This window comes from Budorcas taxicolor, chromosome 1 (genome assembly GCF_023091745.1).
Source record: "Budorcas taxicolor isolate Tak-1 chromosome 1, Takin1.1, whole genome shotgun sequence".
NCBI classification, from domain to species: Eukaryota; Metazoa; Chordata; class Mammalia; order Artiodactyla; family Bovidae; genus Budorcas; species Budorcas taxicolor.
Genome location: NC_068910.1, coordinates 142,002,954 through 142,016,450, shown reverse-complemented (window position 1 = coordinate 142,016,450; position 13,497 = coordinate 142,002,954). Strand labels below are relative to the sequence as shown.

Sequence of the window (13,497 nt, the reverse complement as noted above, 5' to 3'; positions counted from 1 at the left end):
GATGTTCAAGCATGAGAGTGACATGGTCAGATCTTCAGGGAATTTCCAGTGATAGGCAAGGTGCTGGGTCTCCAAACGAATAGTTAAGGTTTTATACCCTGTTGTTAATGAGTGGAAAGCATTTTCTTTAGATATGAAATAAGTATGCTTTTGTTGAATGTAACTCTTAGATAAAGATTCCAGGCAGAAATCTGAGTGACTCCAAGTGAAGGATACTTAAGAAAGTGGGTAAATCTCAGGCCAGATGTTTTGGTTTCAAATCTGAGTTCTGTCACTTACTACCATGAGCACTTACTCTTGTGGAGCTTCAGTTTCCTCATCTATAAAATATGCATGAAACATGAGATAATAATTCCACTAGCTCCTGAGAATTAAATGAGTAAATATATGCAAAGCACTTAAACACTATAAGGACCAGAGTAAGACTCAGAAAGAATTCAGTACTAGTAGTAGTTGTAGTCAATAGTAATATAATACCTAAGATTCTTTTCACAGAGGACTCAAGTCAGGATACCATACAGGGTTCAGATCATTTTAATCTTGATGGGCGCCGTTATTTATTGAAATCAATTTCATATCATGGTGAGCAAAACTATCACCTGTGATAAAACATTAATCACATTTAATCACCTGTTTTTAAGTCATAATTTCTGAGATAGTTTACACACATTGCCAAAGTTATTTTTAAATATTTTAAACTCACTTTGCTAAATTACTTCAGTCATGTCCGACTCTGTGCGACCCCATAGATTTCAGCCCACCAGGCTCCCTCATCCCTGGGATTCTCCAGGCAAGAATACTGGAGTGGGTTGCCATTTCCTTCTCCAATGCATGAAAGTGAAAAGTCAAAGTGAAGTCGCTCAGTCGTGTCCAACTCTTAGCGACCTCATGTACTGCAGCCTACCAGGCTCCTCTGTCCATGGGATTTTCCAGCAAGAGTACTGGAATGGGGTACCATTGCCTTCTCTGTAAACTCAGTTTAAAAACCAGCAAAACATTATTGATGAGCTTGTAAAGTTACCATGGTTTGTTTTCCCTGTAGGTGGTATAACTTTCACTAAAGATCTTCATTACTATGTACTTTCTTTTCTTAGCATTACCATGTCTACTTAAAAAATTATTGACATGGATTATTACAGATTGAAAATTTCCTCAAACACATTTTTAATCTGATTTTAGTTAATAACGCCTGGTTCACTTTAAAGAAACTAAAACTCTGTATACTTTTCCATATTATCTGGATCAAGAATTATTGAATATTAAAGTTATACTTTCTGCTAAGCCCAATGCTTCTTTGGCATGTAATGGTGATCTCAGTTTCTTTTAGAATTGAGGATGCTCATGATAATAGTTTTATTTGTCATTATTACTAAAAGGGAGTACTTGATGAAATAATAGAATTTAAAGTTTATTTTTCCTTAACTGAACTCTACACAGCGTAATTTAGCTGTATTTGGATTGAATTTTAGCTTCACTACATTACACACTTCCTGGCTTTTCAAGTACTATGGCTAATATTTGTTGACACTGTTGTCTACTGGATTAGCCAACTTTGTATTTTTTTGTCTCACCTGCCCTTGTCAGTCTTGGCTGGAGCTTTTAGGGAAATCTCTCGTAAGTTATGGAACCTGAGTTATGGACCTCAAAGGAATCTTGACACTTTGTATTATAAAACAAAACATTCTGATAACTCTTTGCAGTCTTTCTAGGTTTATGTATTTAAAACCTTTATTTTTATATTTTGCTTGTTATAAGGTATATTTTACCTCTAAACACTTACTTTCTAGGGCCATTTGGAAGAGGAAAGAAATGAAATATATTCTCTACTTAACAAAACCTAGTTTTGAGAAAAATGTGATGCTCAGTACATTCTTAAGGTGGAAAGATAGTGCCTTAATTTGACATAAAAATACAAATATCTTCTTGACAATTGGAGCACTTTCAATCAATTGTGTTTAATTCTAGCATGAAACAAACCATCATTCTTTGAGGTGAGGCAGGTGGTAGAAAACAAAAAAATGACAAGTATTTCTCCCTCAGGCAGTGCTTGTTGAAAAGTCACTATCTTGCCAATATTTGGGGATAAAATGTAGTACTGTCTGCTACAGCATAATCGAATGAATGCTTTGCAAAGCCAGGGTCATAAAGAAAACTGTTTTCTTTTCCCAGGAGAGGTTTTAGAATGTTCAAAAGCACCTCCATGAAGCCTGAGGTGAAAGGTTATATTAGCTGAAGAAGCTATATATGCTGCCTGAAACAATTTGGATTTGTAGGCTTGCTCTGGCAAATCTATATAAAGAAAGAAGAAAAAAAAGCCACACAAAAAAACCCAAAAACCAGTCATCTCCTTTTTCAAAAGCAATCTTTTGGCATTATATTTAAATAGTATTGTAGATGAGAATAGTCAGCCCTGGAAGAATGCTAGAATGGTTCACCCTTATGTCTGATCATCAGGTTCAATCTCCTCAATTTTACTTAGATTTTACTTTATAGGAAACTACTGTCCAGGTTGGTTTAAGCACCTTATGAAAGTGTTAGTTACTCAGTAGTATGTGACTCTTTGTGACCCCATGGATTGTAGCCTGCCAAGCTCCTGTGTCCATGGAATTTTCCAGGCAAGAATACTATAGTGGGTAGCCATTCCCTTCTCCGGGGAATCTTCCTGACCCAGGGATCGAACCCAGGTCTCCCTTATTGCAGGCAGATTCTTTACTGTCTGAGCCACCACTTTGCCCAGGGGTAAATGGCACATTAGTGGCAGTTGTGACTTTGACCCCATGTCACCAAGTCTAAGTTCAGAGTTCTTCCTCATTACTAGGATCCATTTAGGAGAAAAAGGAGTGTAGAAGAATGTTCAGTTCCCTGGTCATCTCTAACAGTCAAGAACTATAATTTCTTTCAAATGAAATGTAGGCAAGTTATTGTTTCCTGTGACAAAGGTCCATTTGAATTGAAGCAAATAAGTTGACTATATGTTGCCAAAGTTACTTCTTCTATGCCTGACATGGCACTTATTCCCATTTTTTTAATTAATCTCTTGCCATTTAGTGTGGACTGTTGTTGTCATCTTGCCATACAGTAGCTATTACAGATAGTAATATCTATGAAAAGCAGGACAGAGAACTTATAAAATTTCTCTTACATAGATAAATTGAAGGAGAGAGATTTTTAGAAATGGGATATGATGCACCAGTCATGTGACTTGATTAGACTTCTTTTTGATATTAAATTATTTTATAGAAGAGTAATTACAAAGTCATCTTTAAATAAGTGTAAACCCAAGCATTCAATATTAAATTTTATTTACAGTGATATATACTGATATACATTACTACTGAGCTGATGAGAAGAAATTTCAGGCTCACAATATATTCAGAATATAAGGTCATCAAACAATGCAATCCAGGAAAGAAAAATGAAGTGAAACTAAAGGGATTGCCTTTATAGAACACTTTTAAAATGATGACAAGTCAGGAGAAATATCTCATCTTTATTGTTATTTTAATTCTAATCATCCAAACTGAAGAAATAAATCAGAGTCCATAGATGACTATGAGAATCCAAAATAACTTACAGAAGAGATTAAAAAAAAAAAATGAGGAAACACTCTTTCCGTATTTGGGAATGGCAGCTTTACTTGCTCTTTCCTACTGGTGAGAGCAGGCAATTTGAGATTCAGCCTCTGGGTGTCCCTACACTTGCCATACCAGCTTCATGTTCTAGAACACCTCCAGGGTGTTCTGTGATTAACAAGACTATTGAGCTTTCTGTCATCAGGGTGTGCTTTATCCTCTCTGAGGGCAGATCAGCTAGCTTGCGATGAAACTGAATACACTAAAGCTACAGATGCTGGTAATTTTCTAGGGTCCATGCAGTATCTTCACTTTCAAAGTTATTTTTATAGGAATTAAAGCATCTCTTTGAGTTTAAAAAAAAATCCATTGTTTTACTTTATGACGTTTATAATAGATATCAAATTATGTTCATTTTCATCTTTTATATTTTTTGGAAAGAAGATCATATCCTGTTTCAGACATGTGACTTGGAGATAAGGAATTCACCTGCCAATGATGGAGACTCAGGAGATGTGGGTTCAATCCCTGGATAGGAAAGATCCCCTGGAAGAGGAAATGGCAACCCACTCCAGTATTCTTGCCCAGAAAATCCCATGGACAAGGGAGCCTGGTGGGCTACAGTCCATGGGATCAGACACAACTGAGTGACAAAAATTTTGTGGAAAGAAGTTTGTCTCTTCTTCCAGACATGATACAGTAGATACATAACATTGTTCATTCACTGAGTGTCTATTAAGTATGTTAAGGTTATTCCCACATCAATATACCTTGTGGTTAGAAAGGGACAATCTACTTCCTAGTACATTCCAAATGTACTAACTTTGTTACATAAGAAATACATGGGACAAGGGGACCCCACAGAGTTCCTTCAGGGCACATTTTGTTATTCATATGAGTGTTTGAGACTACTTTGCTGCTGCTGGCATCGTAAAGTGGCATCTCATTAGCATCCCAGCATAACACAAATCTCTCCCATCTGTGTTTATGAAATTACAAACGATAAACAAAGGGTCCAGGTACTGTTTCCTTCACCCTGCCAGCTTCACTTGGTGGAAAATATGAAATAAATATTATTCACATTAACCTGGCACAGAGTAACTTCATAGGCTCCAAAATGTGTAGTCATGAAAGGGCCCTGTGCTTTGTTTAATGCTCTGCTGTCATGATTTTGAAACTCTTAATAATTTATAAACAATAGGCCCTGAGTGTTCATTTTGCAATGGGCCGTATGAATTTCTGCTGGTTCTGCCTACCTAACACTTGTTCGTGGCTATATTGGTCTGCCCTCTGCCTCTAATTGTACTTTACCAACATGTCCACTCTCTTCAAATCAAAGAAATAAGCAAATAAGAGCCCTTTGTTTTTGTTAACTAAATGCTTTTTAAATTAACTTCCAAAGTACTATTTCCTATGGCAAGTTTATGACAAATTTTTAGTAAAGCCATGAAAAGTCTCTAAGAAAATTTCCTTTTTTTTTTCCCCCCAAGAAAATTTCTAATCATACTGTTCTTACTTTGGTGGGTTTGTTGTATGTGTTTCAGACTAGTTAATACAAAGATGATATTGGTTTTACACACTTTTTTTTAAAAAAAAGACAAATGAGTATACTATTTAGCTTTTGTTTCTTTAAAGTAAAATTTGAGGAAAGCTTAAACTGAAATATGTTTTTCCATTTTTTATATTGAATAGTTAGCAGCTCTTTGCTCAAACCTGAGAAATCTAGCTCTATACTATATAAATTGACAAGTCAGGATTGGAAGCAAATCCTATTGTTGTGAAGTAAAATATTTCACCCAAACTGTATGGGATTAAAAATTATGGCAGGTAAAGGCACAGTCATCACCTATTAATGACTTGAAATACATTTTCTGCTTCTTTAGTGCCACCCAATATGTTCAGTCTCACCGCTGTCCCAGAAAGGTCTTCTTTGTACCTCTGAGGTAAATGGAGTTTCCATCTCTCTTAAGTCCTTCAAGCAACACTGAGTGTTTACTCACTGGCTTTTAAAGCTGGGTCCAAAACTTTTCTCTTTATATTTATTGGAAAAAAAAATTCAAAGGGCCATGTTCCTTTGTTCTTCTCCAAGCCCACAATTAGCTGAAGTTCCATTCTGTGTAGCTAGGAGGAGGACAGGATTGACCTAACAGGCTTTTTTACTGCCTGTGAGAAAGTGCTCAGTGAATTTCTTTGTCCCTTTTGTCAGGGCCGACTGCCTCCCTAATTGTACTGCTTGAGGGAAGCACGTGCCTCTGGGAGCATTATCTGATTCCTACAGGACGCTCAGGAGTGCTTTGTATACTGAACCCTAACTTGAACACAAATAATAATTTCAATCCCCTTCCCAGACCATTCCCCCAGGCTTGGACACCTAAGAGCTTTAATTCAGCCAGGGTTGTAGACACCTTCATCAGGGCCTCAGGTTTTAGTATTTTTCTCTCACAGCTCTCTCACCTGCAGTCTGCCTCACCTGTCAAGGGGGAAAGGTGAAGAAGGAGGCGAGGAGGGAGCTGTGGAAGTCAGAGGAGAGCAGAGGCGAGACGAACAGCTGCTGTTGTCAGCAGGGGGATAAGTGTAAAGAGATTAATAGTTATCTGAAGAGCAAATGGGGACATGGCATTCAGCAGGGGAATGCGAATGTATAAATGTAATGGAATGGGCATGCGACTGTTAATATTTAGACAGATGCTCTCTGGACTGAATGGAATGGCAGAGTCCTTCTCCTCCCCATCTGAAATACTTAAAGTTTAGTAAAATAACTTCCTTACACTTAAGTTGAATTGTTTTCAAGCATCAATTTCTTTACAAGTTTGTGTTCTCTTTAATTTGACTTTTCCTGCGACTCTTGGTTATATTTCACTTGAAGAGCCAGACTCCTCATTTTCTTTATAAAATGTGTACCAACAGGACTGCCTTCTCTTTGCTTCTGATTTGTTTTCCTATCACTAAACTGAAGAAACAATGAGGATTCCCTGTGTCAGAAGTTTTCACAAAGGGAAAACAGCACACGAGCTGGTGGCCGCTTCTAGAAATGTGTTCAGTTTAACTCAGGAATGACTTGAATTATCTGATCAGTCTGACAGGTGTGATGGTGTAGCCTCAGAATCAGATTTTGGTTTCAAAATAACTACTCTTGGCTTATTAGCCAATGTTTGAGCAATTCACTTCCCCTTTCTGATAGTAATACAGTAAAGATTATTTTTGTCAATGAAATGGAAGTTAAATCATTACTTCAGTAAACATCTTATTGAATTATCTACTCAGTGCTGATTTTCCTAGAAGAAATAAAATTTCTGGCAGAGAAACTGTATGAACTAATGTACTTCTGAATTATACAAAACATAGAATTTTAACCATAACTAGATGATATTTCTCTTACACATGTTCTGCTTTAGAAAATAAACTACTACAAAGAAAATGAAAGAACAGATGGAAAATTAGGCTGTTTGGATGGTATCATGTTACCTTTTAAAATATATAGCTGCCTTTCTAGCCTGGATAGGAGGGGAGTTTGGAGGAGAATGGATACTTGAATATGTGTGGCTGAGTCGCTTCACTGTTAACCTGAAACAATCACACACTGTTAATTGCCTATACCTCAATACAAAATAAAAAGTTAAAAATAAATAAATTGCACATGTGGTCTCTCCTTTCAAATAATTTACACTAATTCCTAAAAGTTATTGTTTTGAGTGAATAAATATACATGCCATATAACTTAAGGTAAATCTGATGAGGTTTTTAAATTGCCAATACATATGACAAAGCTTAAAAATCACAATTTTGCATATTTGTGAATAAAGAGGTTTACTTAAGTATTTTTAGAAAAAAATAAAATACATAGTTGCTTCTTTCTAACATTGCTACTCCTTCCCCTCCAGTTTTCATGAACCCAGTTTTGGGGGGCAAGTTGGTACCCTGAGACAGAATTTAGAATAAAACGTAAAGAAAATCTGGAGGACAACCATTTTGCTCAGTAGACAAGTTGACTTTAAATCTTCTCTAGACGACGTGTATCTAGTGGTCTTTCTCATCCTTACTACCAAGACAGAAGAAGGAAAAAATAGCAGGTGGTATTCATTTGTTTTAAGAAATTCATAAGCAGCTACTGAACAGTGATGTTTTTTGCCCAGTTTGCGAATAAGCACATTATCTACTTTCAGATGCTCTTGGGGAGACTCAGTTTTCAAAGGCTACTCATGAAGCTGTGTGATCTGTGCAGGTCTTCACAAAACATACCCACATGCCTAGCGCTTCTCTTGGTGTTTTGAACTATGCACCACTAATTAGTCATTTTCCTTTGAGTGTAAAGTGCAGCAAATCTGAGGCTGATCTCTGTGGAAGGCATGCACCAAAAGATGCCTTTTGAGAAGCAACAATCTGCAGCTTAAATGGCTAACATGGGGGTTTCTGGGTGTCCTGCAGCCACAATACACGAACCTGGGGCTCCTGAACAGCATGGACCAGCAGATCCAGAACGGCTCCTCGTCCACTAGCCCCTACAACACAGACCACGCGCAGAATAGCGTCACGGCGCCCTCGCCTTACGCACAGCCCAGCTCCACCTTCGACGCCCTCTCACCGTCACCCGCCATCCCCTCCAACACCGACTACCCGGGCCCACACAGCTTCGATGTGTCCTTCCAGCAGTCAAGCACCGCCAAGTCTGCGACATGGACGGTAAGAATACGGGTGCCCCTGTGCCCTTGAACCTGACCCCCCCAGGTATGTGGGATTTCTCTGTCACCCCCCGAGGCTCTCCTCCATCAATGCTTTCCTCCCTCAAAGCTTAGAACTCCATATTGAATGGTGGAAATGTTCTCCCTGTCCTCTAAAGATATTTTGGTTTGGAATATTCCACACTGAACCAGAAAGAGAAAAAGTGCCATTTAGTAGAAACAGACCTGATCTGGAAACCAAAGGCCTGTGTTCCGGTAATTCTAGCTGATGTGTTCTTGCCTGCCTTACCTTTTGTGTGAACTTTTTTGGAAATATGTAAAGCATTACATGGATGGGAAATGTAATCCTAGGATATATGTGTTTGCAGTTTGCGGAATGTAGGCTAGTTCCTATTTATTAAGGAAAGCCTAAATTTGTTCATACATGTAAGTTCTCTTAACATGACTCATACTTTATTGATACACATTTATTTATTACATTTAGAAGCATGTACCCCCCCCCCCCAAAAAAGCCTCAAGAACTACACATCAGAAGCCTGAAATAGGTTCAAAGAGATTCTAATTAAAAATGTTGGAAAAAACATAACTTTGCTAAAAAAAAAAAGGAAACATTGATAATTGGGATGACCCAGAGAGATGATATGGGGAGAGAGGTGGGAGGGGGGTTCAGGATTGGGAACTCATGTACACCCGTGGTGGATTCATGTCAATGTATGGCAAAACCAATACAGTATTGTAAAGTAAAAAAAAAAAAAACCCTACCTACCTACGGAAATATTTATAAAAGAGATTTGGCAGCCTAAGAAAAAATTATAAAGCTGTAAGAATGTTTATTCTATTTTAGAGTTGATTTGATAATTTATTATAACATGAATAAAGCTCAACTATAAGGGAGGAGACCTATAAGACTGGTTTTAAATGGTTGATCAAAGAATGCCCAAGACCAAAGTGGCACACATTTGTCAAAGAAGTTAACTTTTGCCTGGATTATAAAAATCTTTCACATGTCATCCTCTCATGGAGAAGTAGCTTTCAAATTGTTTTAACAGATTATTTCCTGTTTGGCAAATAGTTTTGTTTGGAAAGCATTTCTTCTTTGTATGCCACAGTATTGAGGCTTTACTCCAGTAGTACAGAGTTTATAGACCAATCTGCATTAATAACACTAAATTCCAGCATAATTTCACATACATTCCCCCATCTTGACCTCACTTCTTTGTGAACTCAGTGGGGTATTTTTCACAACTCCCAGTTTACTAAGGAAAACTGAAAGAAAGTGGGGTTTCAGTGACATCCCCAAAGTCACAGAGGCTTTTGTATAGCTGGTCCTATTTCGGATTCTGTCACCGCCACCTCATCTACTCCCTCCCCCGCCCCCCCAGATTATGTGCTTTCTTTCCTTTTCTACAGTTTCACATCAGGATGTTCCAAACTTGTCTAAGAATTTATAACAGTGCTTTTCTTTCATGGTTTGAGAATTTGTTCTGTCATAGCTCCTATTTCAACCATAACAGAAGTATTAGCTTAAAACTGGATCTCTCTTCAGTGTGTGATTTTTTTAGTCAGTTGACATACTGTTTAGTCTCTTTTATATTAATATTCATGAAGGTGGACACTCCAGGTGAATAAACTTAAGTCCATAGGCCTTAAGGATAGATTGGTTGATTGATCTAAGTAATATTTTGCCACTAGAACAGCCATTTTATAAATGGAGCCCTGATATGTTTCCGAATAGGGGTCACTAAGTGGATGTTTACAATCACTGATCTTCAAAGCTTACTATTGCTAATCTAGCATGCTCATGCAGAGCTCTACTCTAGTAGGAGTGAGTGCATCTGAGCGATGATGGGCATATTTGATGCCACTAAATGAAGAATCACTGCCCTTCCAAAGTAGCTTAGGCTGGGTGGAGCATGGGGATGGGGCATGGAGTGGGGATGGAGCGTGATGCAACTACAATGTTAAATTAATCTTTCTTCCTCATTTTTCCCTCCCACCTCCTCATACAGAAATCTTAAGGCTTTTTTTTTTTCTTTCAGTTTTAGCACAGTTCTGAACCATCTTCCATCAAAGCCCCTCTCTCAGAAAAGTACAGTGTCTCAATAAAAAAGGTTAGGCATGTTTACATAAGTGGAGGGTTAAACAGCAAAGAAAATGTTTTATAGAGTACATGGTAAAAGTTCATTACATGTGGCAGCAGTGGTATCAGAACCCTACAAAAGGGGTAGGCACTGTGGTGAAAGAGCATCTCTTGGGAGCCAGAGAACCTGGATTCTCACCGTGATCATCCTCATGACCTTAGCCAAGTCACTTCATCTTTCTAGAATTCAGTCTGTGCCTCTGAAGAGGGTGAATATGGTGAAAAGTACTCGCTTTCCTTAGGTGAAATAGTATTAATCATCAACATAGAAAGGTTTTAGAAGAACTTAGGTTCTTTTTCTTAAAAAAAAAAAACAAACAACCATTTATTTGCTTGTGCCTAGTCAGACAAATAACTAGGCACGTGACGTGTGGGATCTAGTTCCCTGACCCGAGTTCAAACTTAAAGTCCCGTGCATTGGGAGCACAGAGTCTTAGGCATTGGATCACCAGGGAAGTTCCAAAAGAACCTGGCTTCTAATCAAGTTTTTGCCTGCCATTAATAAGTGACCTTGTGGCTCAGATGGTAAAGCTTCTGCCTACAATGCGGAAGACCCGGGTTCGATCCCTGAGTCGGGAAGTTCCCCTAGAGAAGGAAATCGCAACCCACTCCAGTATTCTTGCCTAGAAAATCCCATGGACGGAGGAGCCCAGTTGGCTACAGTCCATGGGCTCGCAAAGAGTCGGACACAACTGAGCAACTTCACTTCACTTCATTTCAATAAGTGACCTTGGTTAAGCTGGTTTGCCTTTCTAGGATTTATGTTCAGTTGTCTGCAGTCTGTGTTGTACGTATTACAGAATAAAATTGAATTAGATGTCTGTTCCACCTGCTAATATAGCACTTGGCACTTACATTTGTATTAGCGTTCTTTCTTTTTCACAGTTAGATTTCTTTTAGGCCCAGCTACATTTCTTCTAAATCCACCGCATTTAAACTCTTGTTTGAGTAACTGCTGAGATCACCTAAAAACATGCAATTCTTAGCCATGGACACCAGTATCTTATACATTAGGAGCATCTAACTCTTTGAGCCAAATTGTATATCCTCACACTGATGTGCATTTTAAAGTGTTCTCTCATACATTTGTCTCAGGTGAAACCTCAGAACCAAGGCTGTTATCCCCAGTTTTAGAAGTGAGGAAACTTCAAGAAGTATAGGTTACTTGGTTCATCACCAGCCCAGGAGATAGAGGAACCCAGGCTGGCTTCTCTCCCAGTTCAAGTATTTCTACCATCCTATTTGGGATTCCCTTGTCGCTTAGTTGGTAAAGAATCTGCCTGGAGTGCAGGAGACCCAGGTTTGATCCCTGGGTCAGGAAGATCCCCTGGAGAGGAAAATGGCAACCCACTCTAGTATACGTGCCTGGAAAATCACATGGACACAGGAGCCTGGTAGGCTGCAGTCCATGGGGTGGCAGAGTCAGGTACGACTGAGTGACCACTTACTTACTTACTTACCATCCTATTTAGACTGCCTTTCTCTTTACTGACAGAATCAGGGACGTACAAGCACTAGCAGGCCCTGTGTAGTATGGAGTGAAACCACCTAACAAAGGACATTTTTTTATGCCACATTATGTACAACATCTATTTCTTAGGCATCTGTTCATTTTAAAGCAGTCTTTCAAAATAAAACACCAAACTTTAAAAACTGCCCACAAACTGGAAGCAGCAAAAGCAGCTGTCATTAGGAAGGGTCACACTTACCACATCGTTGTCTGGTAATTCTTTAATAAAAATCTTGTTTGTACCATTTTTTCACTTGTCATCCTTTTGTGTTGTTTTCTCTTATAATTTCTGGCTTTACTCAGACTCACTGCCAAAATATAATTAATATTTTTAAAGTATATATGCATATTTCTTTTGCTTTTTCTGTTTCCAATAATGAATATGAGTGTGTTTCCAATTCCATGAAAATGTGGTTTCTATTTTAAAATTTTTCCAGTGAAATAAAGTGAAGAACAATGACATTTTCCATATTCTCTCTTCCACACACACACGCACACACACACACTCACACGTAGTCACACCCAAACCAACATGGAATTTAGGACTTAATTTCAAACTTTCTTATTTCTACAATGTAATTACTACTTTCTGATAGAGGCCTACCATTTAATATAATGAAGTGCTGGTCTAGCGTTATAGCTAAGACTCATCAGTCATAGGCCAGTTGTCAGTATGGTAATTTGGAAATAGAAAGAAACTTATGTGCAGAATTCAACCCTGAAATTTACTAGCAGCATTTAGGACCTGCTCAAAGAGTTCAATTTCTTTAAACCTGACTGTACCACCTGCAAATGGGGATGCTCATACCTTCCTTATATTTTCTTTATCGTGAGGATTATGTGGCATGTGTAAAGGCACTGGCTAGTTATAGACACAAATGCATTTACTGAGTCTGAACTTGAATCTCTTTGCTTCATGAGTTTATTAATTTTATTGAGGGTTCAATTGGGCCATAAGTAGTAATTTGAGAGAATTCAAAGAAAACTATCTTCTATTTTTTAATTTTTCCTAGTGCTTTTGGGCTGTTAACATGCATACTGCAGCCCCATGGGACTGTGATGTTATCCACCAATCAAATACATAACTAAATGGCATAGGGTAGTATCAGTCTCTCCCATATGCTGGCTGCTATGCTGCAGGCTGGCCATGCAACCTTCCTGTCTGTCCAAGCAGATGCAGGCTTTCCTTGCCTTCACTGAGAAAGACCTTTTCCAGTTTTAAGAACCTGGTGAATTCCAGTGTTTATTTCTCATTTATGGGGATGTGTTGTTGGTTTTTTTTTTTTTTAATTCTCTGTTTTTAGTAAAGAATATCTGGGTTTTTTGTGCCAAAAGTATTGGAGGCAACCTACACGCTCAGCAGTGGGGAACTGGCTATGCTATAAATTATGTCATATTCACTTGACAAAATACTCCCTGGTCATTCAAATGAATCTGGAATGCTTTTGGAGTTGAGAGTAAGGAAAAGATGAGTTTTCTATGGCACCTACTAGAGCTTTGAGAGGACTGCTACGTACACCACTTCTGGGAGTAATATGCTTTCTTTTGCTGGACTCCACGGACAAGACTTTTTTGTGTGAATATCAATCTGTCTTG

At 38.3% G+C, this 13,497-nt stretch overlaps 1 protein-coding gene across 5 annotated transcripts in view; it reads left to right on the top strand.

Annotated features, from left to right (window-relative positions):
• The window catches only part of TP63 (tumor protein p63), a 261,935-nt gene that overhangs the window by 162,494 nt on the left and 85,944 nt on the right, over window positions 1-13,497 (top strand). For all 5 annotated transcript variants that reach the window (XM_052645369.1, XM_052645303.1, XM_052645246.1 and 2 more), the window contains one exon: window positions 7,998-8,252. In XM_052645369.1, coding sequence (XP_052501329.1) covers window positions 7,998-8,252 — 255 coding nt within the window. The remainder of the gene's footprint in view (window positions 1-7,997; window positions 8,253-13,497) is intronic.